The 23,721-nt window shown below is 40.8% G+C and overlaps 2 protein-coding genes across 2 annotated transcripts in view; one reads left to right on the forward strand and one right to left on the reverse strand.

Moving 5' to 3' along the window:
- The window catches only part of LOC115166301 (sodium-coupled neutral amino acid transporter 3), a 29,098-nt gene extending 18,462 nt beyond the window's left edge, over positions 1-10,636 (reverse strand). Inside the window, exons 1-7 of the mRNA XM_029720183.1 lie at positions 10,437-10,636; positions 6,303-6,425; positions 4,991-5,066; positions 4,745-4,860; positions 3,769-3,842; positions 1,691-1,783; positions 1,036-1,117 (exon numbers count right to left, since the gene is read on the reverse strand). Coding sequence (XP_029576043.1) covers positions 1,036-1,117; positions 1,691-1,783; positions 3,769-3,842; positions 4,745-4,860; positions 4,991-5,066; positions 6,303-6,361 — 500 coding nt within the window. The 5' untranslated portion in view covers positions 6,362-6,425; positions 10,437-10,636. The remainder of the gene's footprint in view (positions 1-1,035; positions 1,118-1,690; positions 1,784-3,768; positions 3,843-4,744; positions 4,861-4,990; positions 5,067-6,302; positions 6,426-10,436) is intronic.
- Positions 10,637-14,687: 4,051 nt separating this feature from the next.
- LOC115166302 (coiled-coil domain-containing protein 22) lies at positions 14,688-23,243 on the forward strand. The gene is made up of 15 exons (XM_029720184.1): positions 14,688-15,090; positions 15,604-15,781; positions 16,408-16,540; positions 16,737-16,843; positions 17,166-17,250; positions 18,910-19,079; positions 19,197-19,409; positions 19,549-19,740; positions 19,878-20,114; positions 20,241-20,342; positions 20,460-20,567; positions 20,701-20,796; positions 20,939-20,998; positions 21,136-21,210; positions 21,356-23,243. Exons 1-15 carry the CDS (start codon positions 15,041-15,043, stop codon positions 21,467-21,469), a joined length of 1,920 nt encoding a protein of 639 aa, XP_029576044.1. The 5' UTR covers positions 14,688-15,040; the 3' UTR covers positions 21,470-23,243.
- Positions 23,244-23,721: the final 478 nt, after the last annotated feature.

Below are 23,721 nucleotides of genomic sequence, written 5' to 3' on the forward strand. Positions count from 1 at the left end.
GACTCCAACCTAAGTGTATGTAAACTTCCGACTGTATCTCATAATAATTACTTACTATCTCATAGTTATGACTTACTATCTCATAATTATGACTTACTATCTCATAATTATGACTTACTATCTCATAACTCGTAGTTAGATAAAATATATGTGGGTGGCGGGAATGGGCTTCCATGCAGATACAAAATAATGTCTTAAAAAATCTACTCTGTGCACAACTGTCAGAAAATGTCAGTGATCCTGCCTGGTTGATTTCAGTACGACGTTTACCAGTGCGTGCTGTAGTAAAGTGGAATTGTTTTGTCATGATGAAGAAAATGTAACACCTTTTAGTGAAATACTACAAAACTAAAGAAATATGGAATCTGTTGAGAATTATGATGTAGGCCTATGTATAAATCCCAAGTCCGTCTTCGATATTCACATGGATGACATTACTAAAGAAGTATGGTGGACAATATTATGCATTGACATTACTAAACAAATATTGTGGACAATAATTGTGGACAATGCATTGTGAAAAGTACAATTTGGAAGACAAGATGCCTATAAGTCTATAAAACATTTTTTTTTGCTCAAACACTATTTATATTTATTTTTTTACAAATAAAAATGGAATAAATAAATAAGAAATGCGATGGACTCCAAAAAACTTCCATTAAATCTGTACATCACGTTATGTAATTATGAACTCAAATGCATTGATGTGAAAGTTTATTTGAATTTGTGTGAATTATTTATGATTATAAACTGGGTGGTTCAAGCCCTGAATGCTGATTGGCTGACAGCCATGGTATATCAGTCTGTATACCACGGGTATGACAAAACATTTCTTTTACTGCTCTAATTACATTGGTAACTCGTTTATAATAGCAATAAGGCACCTTGGGGGTTTGTGGTATATGGCCAATGGGTCGTGCCTAAGAACAGCCCTTAGTCATGGTATATTGGCCATATACCACACGGGCCTTATTGCTGAAAAACTTAAATAAAGATTATTTTTAAACAAAAAAAGAAATGTGCTGCTCAACTTACCCAGTGTTCGATGACAAGCCCAGGAAGGCTTGAATGACCAGAGGTAACTCATACTTCACAATGAAGAGGTAACTGGACATTGCTGGAGGGGATTAAACATATTTCAGAGTTGTTAACTTCTATTTTCAAAATAAAACCGACATACAAAGCCCATTTACCTGTGTGTAAAACACAAACATTGGAGGAAAAAGTTCTGTCCTGAACCATTAAAACTTTATGAGCCATGAAATCCATGAGTGTCGCAAAGCCAGGAGTGCATTTCTATGTGTCACTGTGGTTATTTTCAAAACAGATACTATGTGTTAGTGGAAGTACTGTACATGGATATACACTCAGTGTATATCCATGTTAGGTACATCACCCGTTCACACAAATGGTTCGCTCCTACAGACATTTTCTATTAAGGTATCTTTACTTTTACTCAAGTATGACAATTGGGTATTTTTCCACCACTGAACGACCATACCACCTTCCACTCCTATCAGCTAAAAACAACAAGTAGCTCCAGTGGGCACACGATCACCAACATTGGACAATTAAGGAGTGGAAAAACATTGCCTGATCCGACAAATTCCGATTCCTGTTGTGTCATGTTAATGGAAGAGTCAGGATTTGGCGTCAGCAGCATGAGTCTATGGCCCCCCTATCCACTTACCGCCGATGTTATGAAAGGTTATAATGACTCCCGCTGCTATTTTTCCCGGGTGTCCAAAAGCACGGAAACCCAGCTGTTCATACGCACGAATACCTGAACCAACAAAAGGGACATTAGTCTGTGAAAGAGTAGAATTGGAACAGAATCTATCTGTCATGTCATAAGAATACACTTTCATCTAAAGCAACTTACAACAGATAGTGCACACATTTTAGTATATGTGACCCCAGCAGGAAATCCAACCCACAACTAGTAATTTACAGACAGCTTGGTTCATATAGTGGATCCCTACTATAGTTTTCTCTATAAAAAAGCTATGTACAGTGGGGGAAAAAAGTATTTGATCCCCTGCTGATTTTGTACGTTTGCCCACTTACAAAGAAATGATCAGTCTATAATTTTAATGGTAGGTTTATATGAACAGTGAGAGACAGAATAACAACAAAAAAATCCAGAAAAACGCATGTCAAAAATGTTACAAAATGATTTCCATTTTAATGAGGGAAATAAGTATTTGACCCCTCTGCAAAACATGACTTAGTACTTGGTAGCAAAACTCTTGTTGACAATCACAGAGGTCAGATGTTTCTTGTAGTTGGCCACCAGGTTTGCACACATCTCAGGAGGGATTTTGTCCCACTCCTCTTTGCAGATCTTCTCCAAGTCATTAAGGTTTCGAGGCTGACGTTTGGCAACTCGAACCTTCAGCTCCCTCCACAGATTTTCTATGGGATTAAGGTCTGGAGACTGGCTAGGCCACTCCAGGACCTTAATGTGCTTCTTCTTGAGCTACTCCTTTGTTGCCTTGGCCGTGTGTTTTGGGTCATTGTCATGCTGGAATACCCATCCACGACCCATTTTCAATGCCCTGGCTGAGGGAAGGAGGTTCTCACCCAAGATTCGACAGTACATGGCCCCGTCAAATGATGCAGTGAAGTTGTCCTGTCCCCTTAGCAGAAAAACACCCCCAAAGCATAATGTTTCCACCTCCATGTTTGACGGTGGAGATGGTGTTCTTGAGGTCATAGGCAGCATTCCTCCTCCTCCAAACACGGCGAGTTGAGTTGATGCCAAAGAGCTCCATTTTGGTCTCATCTGACCACAACACTTTCACCAGTTGTCCTCTGAATCATTCAGATGTTAATTGGCAAACTTCAGACGGGCATGTATATGTATTCTTGAGCAGGGGGACCTTGCGGGCGCTGCAGGATTTCAGTCCTTCACAGTGTAGTGTTACCAATAGTTTTCTTGGTGACAATGGTCCCAGCTGCCTTGAGATCATTGACAAGATCCTCCTGTGTAGTTCTGGGCTGATTCCTCACCGTTCTCATGATCATTGCAACTCCACAAGGTGAGATCTTGCATGGAGCCCCAGGCCGAGGGATATTGACAGTTCTTTTGTATTTCTTCCATTTGCGAATAATCGCACCAAATGTTGTCACCTTCTCACCAAGCTGCTTGGCGATAGTCTTGTAGCCCATTCCAGCCTTGTGTAGGTCTACAATCTTGTCTCTGACATCCTTGGAGAGCTCTTTGGTCTTGGCCATGGTGGAGAGTTTGGAATCTGATTGATTGATTGCTTCTGTGGACAGGTGTCTTTTATACAGGTAACAAGCTGAGATTAGGAGCACTCCCTTTAAGAGTGTGCTCCTAATCTCAGCTCGTTACCTGTATAAAAGACACCTGGGAGCCAGAAATCTTTCTGATTGAGAGGGGGTCAAATACTTATTTTTCTCATTAAAATGCAAATCAGTCTATAACATTTTTGAAATGCGTTTTTCTGCATTTTTGTTGTTATTCTGTCTCTCACTGTTCAAATAAACCTACCATTAAAATTATAGACTGATCCTTTCATTATCAGTGGGCAAACATACAAAATCAGCAGGGGATCAAATACTTTTTCCCCCCACTGTATTTTTGTGAAGGGTTAAAACAACAGGTTTTTCAATGGTCCAGATGTGAAGGGAAAGTTTGTTCACAGAAAGTTTACTTTTCTCATCTTGTTATGATACACTCTATGATTCAGCTACTAATTTGCCTTTGATTCCATGGGCTGGTCCTTAGTGACACATACTCACCCACAACTCCAGCACTCTTAAGGAGAAGGTGAACCGAGTAGCTGGACAGACAGGCGATACATATCAACAGGATTCTGCGGAGCACAAACAACTGACTTAGACATTTTGGAATGGTAAACAACATAATTGATTTCATGTGGTTTCATCCAATGTTAAAATAATGAGTAGCTGACCTCTTCACAGATGAATCAAACAGTTTACTACGAAGTAAACAAAATGAAACAGTGAAGAAGAAAAAAGAAGAAGAAAAAAGAAGAAGAAACTGGCCTCCTGTGATAGCAACTTGATAACGACAATGCTCAAATTACTTATTCAAAAGCATTCCAAAAAAAATTGACTCCTGCCTGACCCTGACATGAATGTGAGAAACCCAAAGTGCAAAGCATGCTTGGGAGCCATATATGTGGTTTGCCCACACTCAAGCTATGATTCATCTGCCAACTCTAAGCTATATTTAACTCCTGAAATTTGATTTAGAAGTTGCATGTGTCTCAAATCTCACCATCAAAATTACATATGGACACACCAACACACACCACTCTTCTCCACTGTTATTTTAACCATTCAAAGACCATAAATGTCAAACATTATATTGACTATTTTTTATTACATTTTTGTCAGCTTTCCACTGTACTGTTTTGGTAACATTGTTGCAACGCATTATGCAGTAACAGTGTGTATCAAACCATAGTGGGAGTAGCTGCATCTGTGACCTTTTGACAAGAAGAAACACGAGATAAATAATCCTTCCCCCCAAATCTTTACCTGGCAAGTTAATATTTAACTTGGTGGGTGTGTGTGTACTAATTTCCCACTGAGCACACACTGGTCGAATCAACGTTGTTTCCACGTCATTTCAACAAATTACGTTGAACCGACGTGGAATAATCGTTGAATTGACGTCTTTGCCCAGTGGGTTGTCTGTTGTCACTTCAGTGAATCACATAGGGACACGGCACACTGCTGCTGTACTCACATAAAGAGAACGATGCCTGTGTTTGACATGGCGTATGACAATCCCAGAATTCCACTTCCCATGATGGCGTTACTTAGGTTAAAGACGGACATTCCGAAAGAGGTTTTTCCCTCAAACTGCCAAGGATACAAATACATGAATGTCAGTTGTTATAACTCCTCATAATGACATTTCATGACATGACATCTCAGCATAAAAACGATGACTGTCGGCTCCAGAGCTGTGGCCATAGTTCTTCATGCTCACATCTGTAAACTGGGGCTTCTTGGTCCCATCACTCTTACGTGGTAACATCTCCTCTTCCTCTTCTGCCTGCGGGATGCTATTATGTCAATCAAACCAAGGAAATAGAAAACACTGAGGTTAAATAACACTCATTTTTATAAATGTCCAAAATCAGCCAAGCGTCATTATAATCCATTGGTGTGCTTGAAAATGCCGTCCATGAAAATCTACTGTATCCATTTAAATGTTTAAAATGCATAAATGTAAAAACTGTGAGATGTAAAAACAAATATTTACAAAAAGTACATTTTCACAGGCATTTTTCCAGGTTTATATAATATACACTCCGAGGCCAGTTTATTAGGTACACCCATCTAGTACCGGGTCGGACCCCCCTTTGTCTCCTGAACAATCTGAATCCTTCGGGGCATGGAAACTTTGCTCAATTGATATCAAGGGACCTAACGTGTGCCAGAAAACATTCTCCACACCATTACACCATCACCACCAGCCTATACCGTTGAAACCAGACAGGATGGAGCCATGGACTGGTGTAGCTTAAGCCAAATCCTGACTCTATCATCAGCATGACGCAACAGGAAATGGGATTCATAGGACCAGGCAATGTTTTTCCACTCCTCAATTGTCCAGTGTTGGTGACCATGTGCCCACTGGACCCACTTCTTCTTGTTTTTAGCTGATAGGAGTGGAACCCGGTGTGGTCGTCTGCTACAATAGCCCATCCATGACAAGGACCAGCCTGTCGTTCTGCACACCGCTGTTGTACTACGTCGTTATTTGCCTGTTTGTGGCCCTCCTGTTAGCTTGCATGCTTTTCCCCCAACCTCTCATCAACGAGCTGTTTCCGCCCACAGGACTGCCGCTGACTGGATGTTTTTTGTTTGTCGCACCATTCTTGGTAAACCCTAGACACTCTCATGCATGAAAAGCCCAGGAGGACAGCTGTTTCTGAGATAATGGAACCGGCGCGCCTGGCACCGACAATCATACCACGCTCAATGTCGCGTAGGTCACTTGTTTTACCCATTCTAATGTTCAATCGAACAGTAACTGAATGCCTTGATGCATGTCTGCCTGCTTTATATAGCAAGCCATGGCCATGTGACTCACTCTCCGTAGCAGCGAACAATTTTCATGAATGGGTGGTGTACCTAATAAACTGGCCACTGAGTGTAAATATAGGGTGGTAATAGTCTTCTTTGTCAGAAAACAAACACAAATACACAAAAAAATACTATCATGCACACAACTGGGGGAAAGATATTATCATGCATGCCAGGTAGCAATATGTGCAGTCAAAGAGGACACATACCCATCTTCGAAAGGGACAAAGCCATGGTGGAGGCCATTTGATAGCTTTTGGAGTTCCATATTGTTTTAGCTGATACAAAGACGGGTGGGTGACTTATGGTTCTTTACTGGCTAGAATTCCAATCTGAAACAAAGCGAAGAGGATGGACCTTAGATAAATGAGCAAATTATTGTTTGCATGTCATTCAAGATGATAGACAAAAAAATGTACAGTCAGGTTTGACCTTCAATGAAAACGGTTTGGGGAATTTGCACGTCGCAAAGCCTAGACTCTAGTGCAGGGCTCTCCAACCCTGTTCCTGGAGAGCTACCCTCGAGTAGGTTTTCACTCCAACCCCAGTTGTAACTATTCTGATTCAGCTTATCAACCAGCTAATTAGGGTTGGAGCGAAAACCTACAGGACGGTAGCTCTCCAGGAAAAGGGTTGGAGAGCCCTGCTCTAGGGTAACTGTGGGAATTGTCAAGGTGTCTGCTGTCACTATGGGACCACATGTCTGCTTCCCACCAGTGGAATCTATAGCACCACTCTCTCCTTGCATGTGTCATTTCATTTGACAGCTCAGGTTGCAATGCCAGTAATGAGACGCCTGACTACTTTTGAAATCCTTCCAATAGAATTCCTTCCAATAGAAGAGGCTAACAAACGTAATAACAGTATCCATTACCAACACCTGGAAGCACTGTGTTGTCATCACAGACTTCGTTGTGAACACAGACTTTGTTGTCCACTGTTATTTATCTAGATTTTATTTATCCAGAGTGCCATTCGTCTCTTTTTAAATCGATTTGCATTTCACTCTTGTCCCTCTCCACTGCAGGGCTACCATAGGGTAAGATACCAGCCCTATGCTAAGGTACCAGCTGTGATTTGATGTCAGTGCAGACGAAATTGGCAAACAATAAATATTGCAATTTGTTGAACAAATAGTGTCATACGAGGCTGCTTACATATCGCCTTCTGATACATTGACAAAATAATTATACAAGAAGATAAGGCATGTGGCCCTTTATCAAGCCTAGTGAGTTGTGTTGGCTCACAGCTGAGGCAATGTTGTATTTTATCATTTCATAGCTAGGCTACTTTTGTTCTCAGTGTGCTGTATTTACAGACAATAGTCTTTTCATTCAGAAACATATGGTCTGACTAGCCAAAGAAAACAAAACTTTCAAAATGTAGTCCTATGATTAACTCATAACTAATGTTCTTTGCTACCCCACACAACATTTCTGTCTATTTTATTACAGCATGAAAGTAAAACCTAAATATCTTGGATAGTGCTTTTGAAAGTAAGCTTTTCTGTTTGACCTTTACCATAGAAAACATTACTGCTTCTTACAAACTGTGTTGCGCTGCTGAATCCAATGACCCTAGGGAGGTGTGTTTTATAACACAAGTGATGTGGGACGTTGGAATTCACATTTATATGCACGCCAGAATTTTTCCTAACCCCTGAGATGGATACGTGGCTCACTGGCTCCCAAGTTGCAGTTTGGAGCAAGTCCAGGTTTTTACCAGCTGCAACTCCCCACCAGTTGCTGGAGATCTCAGCCTTGTAACCGATCATGTCAAACGCGATTTTGATAATGGTTCGACTCACTCTGACATCACATGATGCATCACACGCTTTTCAAAGGTGGTTCAGGTAGCGGGCACCCTACATACCCTAATACATTGGATGATCCCTCAGAATGTGCCTGCTGATAATGACCCATACTAAGTGTCCAGTACTTTGATATGGGTAAATTGTACATAAATTCTACCCTTTGGGCCAACTCTAGTTTCTATATCAATAATACCCAACAGCATTTAGAAAAGCCACATGTGAAATCACACCAGTTCAGTGGAAAGAAATAACTCCCTAACATAAATTCTGGTAGTGTTCAGCTCCCATTGGTTCCTGCAGACTAGAGTACAGTAGGTGTTGGTCTGCTGTTCCTACAACCATTCCTACAATCATTTCCTACAAACATTCCTTTCTCTGTCGCTCTTCCTTTTCACATTTCGACATTGCTACGTTACGTGTGGGATTTTTCTCCTTGCTAAATCTCTCCCTACTCCCTATATTTATTCCAATACATTAAGAGCCCCTGGAAACATTTTTTTTTACGTAACCCAAATACTTTTTTTATGACAGGCACCTTGTTGCGAGTGAACGGGAACTGTCGGGCAAGCCCATACTTGCATTGTGTTTTGGGAATCAAACTCCAGAATATGCCTTTCTGCTCGGTTCTCACTTCGCAGCAACACAAAATGTCTCTGTTGAAATCAACACCCAACGACCACAACTACAAACAAACACACACATACATGCACTGGTGACCCATTCACACACATGCACACACACCTAGACACGCAAGCGCGCAGACACACCATCTATTTTTGTATGCATTATTTACATCGCAAGGCTCTTTCGTTGAAATGTAGTCTTTTTCTGATGTTTATGTTGGATATTTTAGGAAGCCATAGTGGTCGGCCACCAATACAGCCAGGAAATCATCTCGGAGGGAAGAAAGATGTCTGATAGTTTAAATCAATTGTGTGATCTCAGGTTAAAAAAAATGCAATGGTCTAAAATTAGAGTGGTATGGAAACCATCTATCATTTCCGATAAAATGTCTGTTTTAAGATTTCGCTAAAAAAGAAAACTAGCTAGATTTCTGATCTGATGTATTATTATTATTGACTGACCTAACAGAAAACACATAGCCTAATCTGTAATGGGAAGAAAAAGTCCTGTATAGCCTGTTGAATCGTGCATTCGGCCAACAGAGGACTCACAAATAAGTGCCAACATGTGACGCTAGTTTGGAAAGGTGGATAGACATTGCCTTTCTAAAACTGAGAAACAATAAGAGGGCTCTTTGTACAAATTAAAAACCTTGAGGGACATATTCATATGTTGACTATGTCTTGTGTGAATGTGAATCTATCTAGATAGCTCTGTCGCTTTTCATCCAATTGTGATGGTGGCAACTTCCCTCTGTTACTGCATCTAGTATTAAACTATTTATATGATACTGTACCAAGGCTGAGTTTCTGAGTGAGTGAGGGAAACAAATGTGCCTGCAAATAAGGAAAGTATATGGCAGCAGAGTGCAGCACATAAAACACCCTCTGATCTCCCTTTTCTGTGCAATAAAGCGGTGTATACATTACATAATATGTAATAACCTTAATCTTTTTTCTTGCTTTCCATTGGCCGATTAATAGGTTGTTATGCTTTAGCAATAGTCCTGGAGTTAGGTGTAGTTGTACATTTGACATCGAGGCTAGTGGATAAGAAAATTGACTGGGTAAATAAACAATGTATGAGATTCTGTCAATTCTATTTGAGGAAGAGCTATAAATTAAGGTCTCCAATGGTACAGTAGAATCAACTGATTCTTGTATTTATAGACAAAGAGGAAAAGGGGGTTTTGTGCTCAAACAACTATATTCGAAGGCACTCCATTAGACACTAGTGTCCAGTAGACACTCTCTCCATTATAACAATAGAGTTTATTATAGATCCATAGTTAAAAACATTCTGTGACGTTTCGGTCAAAGGGGTTTTGCATTTACAGACGAAGATCCAAGATACTGTTGTGTTGGGTTGTATGATTCACATTAAAAAACAGTCAACTGCTATTCTGAGCAATTTTCTGAATACAGTGTCAGACACACAAAGAAAGAGACAGTGGCCACTGAATTGACTGTCAGTTGGTGTCCGATCTCTCATGAGCTCACTCGACCTATCACACAGTGTCTGTCTGTAACCTTTCCAAATGGGCATATTCAGACCAGTCTTCCACCCACCTACTCAATCCATATTGGTAGAAATAAAAGAGCTTTTGAAAGCTGCAAAAGCTGACAACCAAAAACAGTCAAAATCCACACATGAAACTGGCCAGGAAAACATTCCCAATCATGAATAATGAAAAAAAGACTTAGTACTTCAATATGTTGTGTAAGTCAAGAAAATCAAGTAGTTCAACTGATAATGACAAATTCCACAAACGCTACCTCAGAACAAACCTTACTGATGTGGATCAGGGAAATTCCCATAGTATTTAACCCTTCTTGTAAAGTACTTCATATGACCCACACGTGGCATAGCAATACATAGAGAAGAAAAAAGGACTGGGTTCTCTTACCTTCTAATGCAGAAAATGTATAGTTTCAATGACGACAGAGAGATAGTGAAGGGTGTCCTGAGAAAAATATATGTTTTCTTGACCAAGGTGTTGTTTTTCTCAGTTGTAATTGGCCTGAGTTTGGAGACAAGAAGAAAGAACAGAGGGTGTCTGCTTAGGGGAAAGGGAGACGTTTGGGTGCGAGCACATGTATAGGAAAAAGCACTGAAAGGGAGGGCTGTTCAAAATGATGGTCTCAAGTTTCTTGTGATGTCACACATGGCCACTCCTCTCTGCTGTCAAAAACAGGCATGCAGGGGCATATTCTCACAACAACTCAGGCGAATTGCTCCATTGGGATTCCATCACATTTGGAAGAGGCATTGACTTGTCTTATCAGAAGACTGTATTCTCACATGCCCTCTCCTCAAAAAAAATGCAATATTTGAAATAAATATGGTGATGTGATCAATCTCAGCCTGGCTCAGTGGAATGAGTTCAGCCCCCCATGAGAAATACATTGGAAGGGAAAGATAACCCACAAAGCACCACTATGAGAGTAACAGTGCATTCGGCCAACAGACGACCCACAAATAAGTGCCAACATGTGACGCTGGGTTGGAAAGGTGGATAGACATTGCCTTTCTAAAACTGAGAAACAATAAGAGGGCTCTTTGTACAAATTAAAAACCTTGAGGGACATATTCATATGTTGACTATGTCTTGTGTGAATGTGAATCTATCTAGATAGCTCTGTATATATTTTTTTAATTCATCCAATTGCGATGGTGGCAACTTCCCTCTGTTACTGTATCTAGTATTAAGCTATTTATATGATACTGTACCAAGGCTGAGTTTCTGAGTGAGTGAGGGAAACAAATGTGCCTGAAAAAAGGGAAAGTATATGGCAGCACATACAACACCCTCTGACCCCCCTTTTCTGTGCAATAAAGCAGTGTATACAGAACATATTCTGTATGGCTTATTTGCTGTGTAAGGTTTATTTGATCGAATAGATATGTCGTAACGCTTAAGTTGTTGCGAGTGTACTGATATAAGTAGGACACGTGACATCCTGGGAAACTTTGAGAATGTATTTTTGTATCGGACTTGTCTCGAGATGGCTATGCATATTCATGGCATGAGGCTAGTAGCGCAGCATCGCTCTCCATTGAATACAGGCAGTTGACGTCAACATGTATCCACCAATCCAAAGAAAGGATAGGTGGGAGCTAGACAGCCCACCGAGCCGCTTTGTAGTCTCCCATTGTTAGGGCAGAGAGACATGTATCTTGTCAGTACATCCATAATCTTTGACACAGACCACATGAGACAGCATGAGAGGAGAATGTACACAACACAACAACATGAGGGATGGATAGAGACAGTTCCTGAGGTAGCTCTACCTGATTGATAGTTGTAGTATACCTCCACCCCAATGGACATGTATTTTTTCATCACTGCCACAGTTGTTATTATGTGTAGAGTGCTATTTCTTTGTATATTGTTGTTTTTTAATACCATTTTCATTATTGTATTTAACTTAGTCCTGCATGTTGGAGTTCGAAGCATAAGATTTTCACTGTACCCTGCAATCACACCTGCAACCCGGTACATGTGACTATTAAACACTGAATAGTAGTTGGTAATAAGCAAATCTTGAAAGCATGCTTTATCTACTTTGAAGAACTACTAGACTGATTTTGTCAGACGGCTCTGCAGCATAGGAATCTACCAGCTAGCTAATAGCCTAGCTAAATAGGATGACTCAATTGAGAGAAACAGAGATAACGTTACTGTCACGCTCTGACCTAGGAGAGCTGTGTTTTTCTATTTAGGTCAGGGTGTGATATGGGTGGGCAGTCTATGTTTTTTGTTTGTATGTTTTGTTCTTGTTTTTCTAGTTCTAGGTTTTGATGATCTCCAATTAGAGGCAGCTGGTTCGTGTTGTCTCTAATTGGAGATCATATTTAAGTTGGGGTTTGTCTATGGGGTTTTGTGGGTAGTTGTTTTCCGTTTTGTAAGTATTACCTGACGGAACTGTTGGCTGTCGTTTTTGTTGTTTTCTGTTTAGTGTCTTCATCAAAGTAAATATGAGCACTCTACACGCCGCGCCTTGGACCCCTTTATACGACCCTCGTTACAGTTATATGGTTATCTGGCTGGCTGCTACTGCCTGAGCAGAGATGAGATGATGACTTTAGGAAATGAAATAATAATGTCATCAAATAAGAAAAAGTTATATACACAACTGAAATATTTTATGAAAGTATGGCAATGTGAATAAATGATGGTTAATAAGTATGCAGTAATGGACAGTCACTACCATCATTGGGCTTTTAATAATTGTTTTATTTTGTGTTGTTAGACAATGGAATGTTTTCAATGTTTGGCAAATTAATGTTCTCAATATTTGGCTTTGGAATTTAAATTAAATAGCTCTAAAATGATTTCAATTTCATAATGTATTTATTATCGAAACCGAAATCAAATGTTTTATTATTTTTCCAAAACAGAACCGACCTCAAAAAACACTAATCACTCAGCACTAATAAGTTATATTCTTCAAGAATCAATGGGTATATATCACCAATTTAAAAGTCCAAAAATGGATGTAACAATCACAGATTGCCCCCTTTAAGTGAAGCAGTGAAATATAGTCATAGTTAAATATATTAAAATAGCTTGTCTGATTACTTTGATAGACTACTTAGTAACCTTATTACTTAGGAGTGTGGGGCAGTTAGATCCCATATTTCATCACAAATAACTGTTCAGATTAGTAGACTTTTACTAACAAGGAATTAGAAAAGTTTTTGGCTATTATTTGGGGAGAGCAATAGTGGAAGAAGTTTAGAAGTTTGTTAGTGTTGAAAAATGTTGACTTGTTTAATAGTAAGTAGCCCAGAAGTACTTGTAGCAGTAATAGTGTAATAGTGAATAGGTAGGTAGGTTTTTATGTAAGTTGTTGAGAAAGAAAGAAAGTTCAGTTGTTTGTAAAAGTTGAGATGAAATGTAGTTCTAATAAATATAATTAGAGTGTGCTTATATAGTCCTGTTTCACTGTATGTACAAATGGGTAACCTGTACAAGTGTGAGGTGTGAAATGGAAATGTGTTTCTACATATCCCACTTCCCCTTTGGGGTCACAGCCAGGGGATCAGCCATTATTGATGGCGACCATGGAGCAATTACGGTTATTTGCCTTGCTCAGGGATTGGACCCAGCAACCTTTCAGTTACTAGCCCAACGCTCCTAACCTCCATGTTACCTGACGCCCCTATTTGATGTGGTTACAAAAACAGCTGCATCGTTTGATTGGTATACTGTTCTGATTTCAGATTTGAAAAGCAGGAAGTAGACCAAGATTTCATAAGTTGTTGGGAAAGTGGTCAAAGTAGCTGATTTGTGTCAAATAGAATGTTGGAATTCACGGGAGTTTTCAACAATGGGAGCTTTAGAATGTTAAAGAAATCCCATTAATGTGGATGAAGGACAAAAAGTATGAATGTTATCAAAAAATGGTATACAAGCACACTGGTCCTGACCAGTCTACACATTTTAAAGTTTGAATTATGTTTCTATCTTAAAGGGGCAATCAGCAGCTGAAACAATATCAAACAAAGTGATCTCCCCACCCCTGTTTCGGTAAAAGGCTGAGGGATGGGGCTGGAGAAATGTAACCACTCTCAAATTCATAGATAGAGCTATGGATGTAAGGGCTGACTATCCATGATATCAAAATTGTAGTTTTAACCATGTTTTGAGGCTGTATAGTGTTTGTTTACGTATACTTTGTTTACAAAGTTTGGAGTAAAACAAGCTTATATTTTGGGTTATGATGGGTTATGATAGTTGAACTAAGCTCATGAAGCATTTATAAATTATATTCTTCAAGTATTAATTGGTACATATCATTAGTTTATAAATACAAAAATTGATGTAGCATATGCAGATTGCCCCTTTAAACAGTGTACAAAAAATGTTGTATCAAATAATAATACGTCCGAAATAAGTTGTACAATATTTAAAGTGTGATTGACAAGTCCTATTAACAAACATCCCATTGAAAACAGGCACACGTCTAAAATAATACAATTTCTAAAATGCACGTGCCAAATGGCAGTTGCCAGTCATGGGTTGTCGGTAAGCGACTTGCTTAAGGGGCTTGCTGGGAATCAGAGTTTTACTTGCCCAGCTCTCCAGTTTTTTGTCCCAACACTTGCAGAAGATTGTTGAAACTCAGCATCCCATAAAGCACTGCTACCATGTACTCCTCCCATACGACTTCCTGCCTTTAGTTTAGAGATGCACCATTTTTAGATTACACGAATGTGTTAGTTAGCTAGCTTTCGTAAAATGAAAAGCAATTTGCGAGACATTTAGGGAAACACACAGCATTTTTTAAATGGAACAGTTGCTGAAATAGCCAGTGCCTTTTGTTCATGCGCTGTGGAGTGATAACGTTAGCTTAGCTAGTTCGCCAGCTAACACAGGCTCGCTAGCTAGCTTTTTCCAATGGAAAAGCCTGTTAAACCGCTTTCTAGCTAGCCAACAGAGCCTAATTATATGTAATTTAGGGGAAGATTTTTTTCTAAAGGAATTGCAAGGCACTTCTTACAGTGATGGATGAAGTTGATAAGATTTTAATTCACTCGCTTAGACAGACTGGCACGTAAGTATCTAGCTAGCTAAAGTTAGTTTCTAACATTATCAATAACCTGTTGTTGCTAGCTAGCAATTTAGTTAGCTGACGTTTGCTAGCTTATGTGTCTACTGTAGTGAGTTAAGCTAGCTCTTGTCTTTGATTTGATAGCCGCTGATACCCAGATCTACATTCACTCACCAGAGCCAATAAGTTATCAGCTAATATTTTCCTTGTGAACGTGTGTTGAAGTGTAGAGCGCAAATCATGGCTACATTCATCCAAACGTTTAAAATGTGCTTATTTTGTTCTAACAGCTAGTTGTTTGCTTTTCACTCTGCCAATAATAAAATATGTTCGGTAGTGTAATGAGCAGAATTCGTCTATATCTTTCTTTTTTTGCATGTTAGTTACACCACAGAACGTTGAATGTAATTTGAAAATTTGTAACCGGCTGATCACATGACTAGTGAGAAGTGTGTGTGACACAAGTGGGAAGTTAACCCTGTGCACCTGCACCTCATGCTGTGTCTGTTTGCACAGGGACGTGGGGAAGGATGTGCAGAGTGTGAAGCACTTCACCAGTGAGCTGATAGTGGAGGCGGTGGTGAAATGTCTGCGAGTGATCGACCCGGCCCTGGGAAGCGGACTGTCCCCCTCCTTACCCCCAGGCATGTCTGCCCGCTTCCGTGTGGGCATGAGCCTGGCACAGGCCTGTCAGGTGAGAGGTCGAAAGGGATAGTCATAGTGCTCCCCCTCCTGTTGTGAAATGGGGCTCACTTTTGTTGGCTGTAAATGGATAACCATGCATGACTTAATGATGTACCCATTTGACCTATACTCCCTTTGCATGACACTCAATCCAGGGTTTTTTTTGTATTCTGAAATGAATTTACTGTCATTAGATCAAGCTCAGTTTTTCATGGTCCCAACTACATGCATGCATTCTGGACCACTGATGTCTGAATAGAAGTCATTCAGCAACCAATTTGACCTGCTACAATGTGAAATCATGTCATACAGACTAATGCCATTCCATCTCATTGAGCATAGTTTTGAACTGTTTTTGTTTCCTCGCTTGCTTGACTCTATTGAATATCCCAATTGCTTGCGTGATCTCCTGAGATTAACAGTTTACTTACAAGGTTTAGAATCTGCCAAGTGTGAATACATTTGGTTTGATCATTTTGTGAAGTAGGCTACATCATTGGATTCATGGAAATCTCAGACATTTCTTACCTGGAATGACCCTCATGTTCTAAAGGGTGAGGGTGAGGCATTATGCTAAGGTCAATGACCTGTGTATGAACAGACTCCATAACGAGGTTGACATGCGTTTATTTGCAGGACCTTGGCTACAAGGGAGAGATTGGCTACCAGACCTTTCTGTACAGCAATGAGCCAGAGATCCGCTCCCTGCTCATGTTCCTAGTGGAGAAGCTGCCCAGAGAAAGTGCTGAGGCCTCGGACCAACCAGCAGGTACGTACTCAATGTCCCACCATTGTACTTTTTGTCATTAATAAATACCATTCATCCCTTAGCTTTAGTTCTCCCCTTATAAATTGGTTTTATTTTCTGAACTGTAATCTGATCAATAAAAAGACATTGAATGTTTGAACTTCTAAAATGACAATTATCTGAAAGTATTTGTCTCATACATTGTACCCCCTAACAGGTAAATCGGCCCTCCTCCAGAAATCCATAGCTGCCCAGATTAAAGCTCAGCTGGCCTTGCCCTGGCTCTCTCCATCCTGCAGACTACCCCTCCTCTGTAAAACACAGGTACGTCCTGCTAGCTATGCCACAAAGAATTATCAATGACGTGGCCTGCTAAGTTTAATATACACTGACAAATAACTTTGGGTTTCCTAGATCATGAAGTAAGCTAGATTTCAAGGCTGTTTAGTGAAAGTAGTGAGGCAATAATGACTTTCATGTTCATCCTGTTTTTCATGACTATATGGATATTTACTCAAGTCAATATTCCCCAGAACTACAAACTTTCAATTTGAATCTATACACACTTCCTATTTGAATTTATGCGTCTTTGTGTCAACAGTGTTCCCTCTTATTGTATGTGTTCTCACTTCACGTTTCTTTTTAGAACCCAGGACCGTCCCACAGTTTCCACTCTCAGACCCTTAGTTTACCCCACTGCCTCAAAGTTCCTGGGAAAAAGCAATTGAAAGGTAAACCCCAGAATACACAGAGCCCTCTTAACTTACTGTCATTGCATATCATTCTGTAATCCAATTCTTCCAGGATTCTGAATGAGTAGCCTATATACAGTACAAGTCAACAGTTTGGACACACCTACTCATTCAAGGGTTTTTCTTCATTTTTACTATTTTCTACATTGTAGAATAATAGTGAAGACATCAAAACTATGAAATAACACGTGGAATCATGTAGTAACCAACAAAGTGTTAAACATATTTTAGATTCTTCGAAGTAGCCACCCTTTGCCTTGATGACAGCTTTGCTCTTGGCATTCTCTCAACCAGCTTCACCTGGACTGCTTTTCCAACAGTCTTGAAGGAGTTCTCACATGCTGAGCACTTGTTGGCTGCTTTTCCTTCACACTGCGGTCCAACTCATCCCAAACCATCTCAATTGGGTTGAGGTTGGGTGATTGTGGAGGCCAGGTCATCAGATGCAGCACTCATCACTCTCCTTCTTGGTCAAATAGCCCTTACACAGCCTGGCGACGTGTTGGGTCATTGTCCTGTTGAAAGACAAATGATAGTCCCACTAAGCGCAAACCAGTTGGGATGGCGTATCGCTGCAGAATGCTGTGGTAGTCATGCTAGTTGTGTGCCTTGAATTCTAAATAAATCACTGACAGTGTCTCCAGCAAAGCACCCCACACCATTACACCACCTCCTCCATGCTTCACGGTGGGAACCACTCATGCGGAGATCATCTGCATCTCACAAAGACATGGCAGTTGGAACCAAAAATCTCAAATTTGGACTCATCAGATCAAAGGACAGATTTCCATCTGTCTAATGTCCATTGCTCGTGTTTCTTGGCCCAAGCAAGTCTCTTCTTCTTATTGGTGTCCTTTAGTAGTGGTTTCTTTGCAGCAATTAGACCATGAAGGCCTGATTCCCGCAGTCTCCTCTGAACAGTTGATGTTGATATCTTACTTGAACTCTGTAAGGCATTTATTTGTGCTGAAATTTCTGAGGCTGGTAGCTCTAATGAACTTATCCTCTGCAGCAGAGGTAACTCTGGGTCTTCCTTTCCTGTAGCGGTCCTCATGAGAGCCAGTTTCATCATAGCACTTTTTTTGTTGTTGACTGCACTTGAAGAAACTTTCAAAGTTCTTGACATTTTCCGGATTGACTGACATTCATGTTTTAAGGTAATGATGGACTGTCATTTCTCTTTGCTTATTTGAGCTGTTCTTGTCATAATATGGACTTAGCCCTATTTGGTAAAAGACCATCTTCTGTATACCATGCCTACCTTGTCACAAAACAACTGATTGGCTCAAACGCATTAAGAAGGAAAGAAATTCCACAAAGGAACTTTTAACAAGGCATACCTGTTAATTGAAAAGTATTCCAGGTGACTACCTCAAGAAGCTGGTTGAGAGAATGCCAAGAGTGTGCAAAGTGTTATTTCATAGTTTTGATGTCTTCACTGTTATTCTACAATGTAGAAAATAATAAAAACAAAGAAAAACCTTGAATGAGTAGGTGTGTCCAAACCTTTGACTGGTACTGTACATAAGCAGGTGTTCCATTAGGCTTGGTACAAGATCTTCTTTGCCACTGAAATGAGAGCATATGGTGACAGTTCAATACCAGTATACCACGTCATTCTTTTCTCCCCCTCTTCAGAGGAAAATGACTACCACAGGGACTTCCTTCCCCCTGTAACTGCCCAGCCGTCGCAGCATGCCTCCGTGCCGGCCTCCCTGCTGGAGCAGCATGCAGGGGAGCTCAGTGCCACCCAGGAGTGGGAGAACGAGTGGAACAGCCAAGGCCTCCTCTCCCGCCTCACACCCGAGGTATGCTCTTTAAGGGATAGTTTAAGTTTTTGACTTGAATTTGAGAACAATAATAATATTTCTGTGTTCAATGCAGTGTTTTCGTCTGTGAACTCCTGTCTCCTCGTGTCCACCCAGGAATATCGCTCCAGGAAGCGTGCCCGTCTGCAGAAGCGCATCGAAGAGCAACTGCGCACTGCGGCCCAGACCCGCCCGGACACCCTCGGTGCCCACGGGTCGGGCTCTGACCTCCCAGAGCTGCTGCAGTCCTTCGGGGGCTCTCCCCTCATTGGTGACATCCTCGCCAAGGGCACCCGCTTCACCCACACTGAAAAATTAACTTTCACAGAGGTGAATAAAGGGTTAAACAAAGCCTGCTCCAAAGACATTGAGCAAGATCTCCAAATGTTCCCCCTTTTGATTTCCAATCTGAATCCAGCCTTTGTTTCTCTCTAACCGGTCCATGCCTCTCTCTGTGTGTGTTTGTCAGGAGCCTGAGAAAGCTGCCAAGCAGATGGCAGCAGCGGCCAACTCCCTCCCCAGCTCACATCAGTCGGAGGAGGACTTGCAGGCCCGACAGCAGGAGGAGCTGGCCTCCCTGCAGCAGCAGCTCCAGCAGCTCTCCCTCAGCCTAGAGGAGGTGGGCGGAGACATGAGGCAGCTCACTGTGTCCATACATCAGGTAATTGGAGCCTCTCTTATTCAAAATAGACAAACTGTGTATTTAAGTAGACCTCGGACCAGAGTTACCACAGTGGAATGAACTATGACGTGTAAAATGTGGTCACCCTGCGACACTTGTCTCTTGTCTGTGTGCAGGTGTCAGATGAGCTGAAGCAGAAGGAGCTGAGCAACACGGAGGAGGAGGACTCTGTGCGGGTAAAGAAGCAGACCATATATCTGCTGCCAGACGGGGAGAACAACCTGGCCAAGCTGCAGGCCCTAGTGGAGGGAAGTGCCGAGCGAGTGGTCAACCTGGCCGCCCAGTGGGAGAAACACAGAGCTCCACTTATCGACGAGCACCGCAGGCTCAAGGAGCTCTGCAGCAACCAAGAGGTAGCGTTCATCTCCTTAGATATCCCCAAGTGTGTGTGTGTGTGTGTGTGTGTGTGTGTGTGTGTGTGTGTGTGTGTGTGTGTGACAGAAAGAAACTCTTAATTCAACTTCCATTCTTTTCTCTAGGTGGAGTCCTCCCGAAAGCTATCTGAAATCAAAGAGCTTCACGAAAAAATCAGTCAATCTGCGGAGGAGGCCAAGAAGAAGGAGGGACTCTATAAACAACTGGTATTAGAACTAATTAAATGTATTTGCGATGATTTACTTCCACAATGTGTATTAATTTGGTTCCTGTCCAAACATTATGTCTAACACCAGCTTTGGGAAATTGGATTACTCCTTCAGATAACAGAGTTTGAGAATCTCCCCAAAGATATCTCCCGCTCAGCATACACTGCGAGGATCCTGGAGATCGTTGGCAACATCCGGAAACAGAAGGAAGAAATTACAAAGGTACACTGTCTGAGACACCTCGCATCAATACAGTCCTGAGTATCTCCTTAAAAACAAAGTAATTAAAACTAAATTTTAATCTGAGCAGAGTGATTATAAGTATGGTATTTGTGTGTCCCCTTTTTCTCTGTAGACTCTGTCTGACACTAAAGAGCTACAGAAAGAGATTAACAGCCTGACTGGAAAACTGGACCGAACGTTCGCTGTGACTGATGAGCTGGTCTTCAAGGTAGAGCACCTAGCAAGAGAACTCCATGATTTTACTTTTTTCAATTAGAGGTCAACGGAATACCTGATAATTTTATTTCAATTGTTCTCTATACCACAGTTTTCTTCAATTGTCTAATCATACTTTTCCTCATACTGTGCAGGATGCGAAGAAAGACGAGTCTGTCCGCAAATCCTACAAGTACCTGGCAGCCTTGCATGAGGTAAGAGCTTGTTGGCAGAATATAACTTTAGAAACTGAAGAGCAATGTGTATATCCTTGGGTGTGGTGCAGAGTGGTAATTTTAGGGCCTTATAACTATATTGGTTAGTTGTGACTTGATTCTCTTTCCTGGTATAGAACTGCACTCAGTTGATCCAAACTATTGAGGACACTGGCACAATCATGAGAGAGATCAGAGACCTGGAGGAACTGGTATATATGGACCTCTTATTTTATACCAAACCACTAACTTGCACTGCTACTGTACAACATAAGTCATAGTTTGTGATTTTATTTGGCATAGCGATATAGGTCTGACTTGGTATAGCAAACTTTTAAAGTTCCCTTCTCTCCATAGATTGAAACAGAGAATGGTAAAAAGACTGTAAGCAACCTGGAGAAGATCCTGGAGGACTACAAAGCCATTCGCCAGGAGAACTCTGCTCTGGCTGCCAAGATCAGAGAGGCCTGACGTGACCCTCCTCAGCATGATGCACCGTAGTGGCCTCCTGACTTGTCTGCTGGTCAAACTGACCGGTAGGTAGCATGCCCTCGAGACTGCCTGTCCTGTGGAACCAAGAAAGCACACTCCATCTCTTCTCAAGACTTTCAACGCTTTCCTTCGTCCAACGTCACCTTTGGTTTTGCCTTCTGGGAGCACTGACAGCATATGGGGGAGGGGAGATTGAATTTTGTACTGAAAATACTTAATTTTTTATGCACAAACCTTGGCTGATCAAAATCCATGCAGGATGTAGAAAAGAGATGTGTGATGCATAAAACAGTGATGAATTAATTATACTTGCCTTGCATCCCTGGTGTCCCATACTGGTTCCATATTGATTCCACACAATCAAAAAATAGGTTCTGTACAAATTATGCTCTCATACTTTCTATTAGAAATGTGTAGTAGATCTTATCTCAATTGCAGTAGTTCTGATTGACCCATCAAGTGAATGTCTTGATGATCGAGGTACAATTACACAAGCACTGATTTACGTCCCTATTCATTTGAGTACATCAATCATTACCTACATTCTTAGACCAGTCATTGGAAATGAATGATTGATTTAGAACTCACGAGGTCGTTTGAATGTCATCCAGTCCTAGACTAGTAAACCTGTAAGCGATTCTGGTGAGGTTAGTGTGCTTTGAAAATGTCAGGCCTATGTACCCTCAAAGTGCACCATGTTTCAGAAGTAACATGCACCATCACAATCCCCCTGAGTAATGGTTGCTGTACAAATGACCAGCTTTAAGCTTTTTTTTAAATGTACAATACTTCAAGTAATCTTGATACTACTTTGAAATGCAATGCAGTTCCATGTGTTAAGGTGAATTTCTTCATTTTGCCCCTCCCATTCCACAGACAAATGAAGGGCTAGGTATGGCCTATGATACTGTTGACTTGTGCAGAAAGAAATCCATGTCATATTTTGTCTTACAAACTGGAATCGATAAGGAGATTACTAGGTTTGTCCTTTCTAGGTAATTCTCATGCCTTGAAATCAAATGCTGCTTTTGTCTCTCTTATTTGGCTTAGGGTAAATTGCCTCACCTTTTGGGCATTGAGCTCCTGAAAGGGTCAAGATTAGATAACAAATAAACTACATTGATTGACAATGATTCATGCAAAACTTGTATAAAAATGACACAAAAATGTTAGTCAGCAGCAAATTAACATTTAAATGAAAGTCCTGCGCTATGTTGTGTTTTCTTTCACACGTTAAGGTTTAGTTAATGTTGAAATGCTGAAATGTCCTTTGCGTCACGTTTGTATTCTGTGGGAATGCCTGTTGTACTGGCTCTTTAGCTCTGTTTATACCTGGTGCCAACATGTGTCCTTTGTCCGGATCTTGTCAACGTTCTAATTGTGCCACATTTTTTTGACGGGTGTAGACGATTAAAAGACACATTGTGATCTCTTTGTGATCAGATCTTCCTGATCACCTCAGGAGGTGGTCAGGCACGCATTGGCTGTGTTCACACAGGCAGTCCAATTCTGATCTTTTACCCGTTTATTAACAAAAGAGCTCATCTGATTGGTCAAAATGCCAATTAGGGAAAAAATAATTATGCTGCCTGTGTAAGCACCGCCATTGTGTCTGGATATCAGTCAAGTGTTAACAGATCCTGATGGTCAAACTAAATCATCATACTGGCCTCTAAGATCATTGACACTGAGCACCATTGACTTATGGCATCAGCAATTGTCTTAAAATAAATACATTCATATTGTTTTGAAAGAATATCTGTCAAAAATGTGCATGCAGGGAGACACCAGCTAATCTGTTCATAATGTGGACAGTGGCTGGGTAGATGCATCACCTGGATCAGATCACAAAACTCACATAACACATGTAAACAAGGCTTCTTGTTTTTGGAACATTTGCATCAGGCACAAATATCCATTATCAATCATTAGTATATCCACACATGTACCTCTCTTGGATCCATCACACTGTTATTTTCAAGAATGTACTTGCAATATTGAGTTGCATGTATTAATATATTTTTCATATTTTAATATAAATTGATGTGTTCCAAACTGTAGTCATGCAGTTACAATTGACACATGCCATTGCTGGACATGGTTGATCTCGTAATATTCACTAGATGGGCTACCAACCGTACAATGTGTAACTTGTTAATGCGGGAAACCACTTGCTGAATCCATTGGCGTCTAATAACATGTAACGCTAATTTTTACCAAACTTTTTCACC

The sequence above is a fragment of the Salmo trutta genome, chromosome 28 (assembly GCF_901001165.1).
Source record: "Salmo trutta chromosome 28, fSalTru1.1, whole genome shotgun sequence".
Taxonomy (NCBI): Eukaryota; Metazoa; Chordata; class Actinopteri; order Salmoniformes; family Salmonidae; genus Salmo; species Salmo trutta.

What these genes read in the sequence shown, in the direction of transcription:
- LOC115166302 (XM_029720184.1), top strand. Translation starts at nt 15,041, where the DNA reads ATGGATGAAGTTGATAAGATTTTAATTCACTCGCTTAGACAGACTGGC. An exon ending in AAAAATTAACTTTCACAGAG is followed by an intron (nt 19,410 to 19,548) that starts GTGAATAAAGGG and finishes TGTGTTTGTCAG; the next exon opens with GAGCCTGAGAAAGCTGCCAA. An exon ending in TCAGAGACCTGGAGGAACTG is followed by an intron (nt 21,211 to 21,355) that starts GTATATATGGAC and finishes TTCTCTCCATAG; the next exon opens with ATTGAAACAGAGAATGGTAA.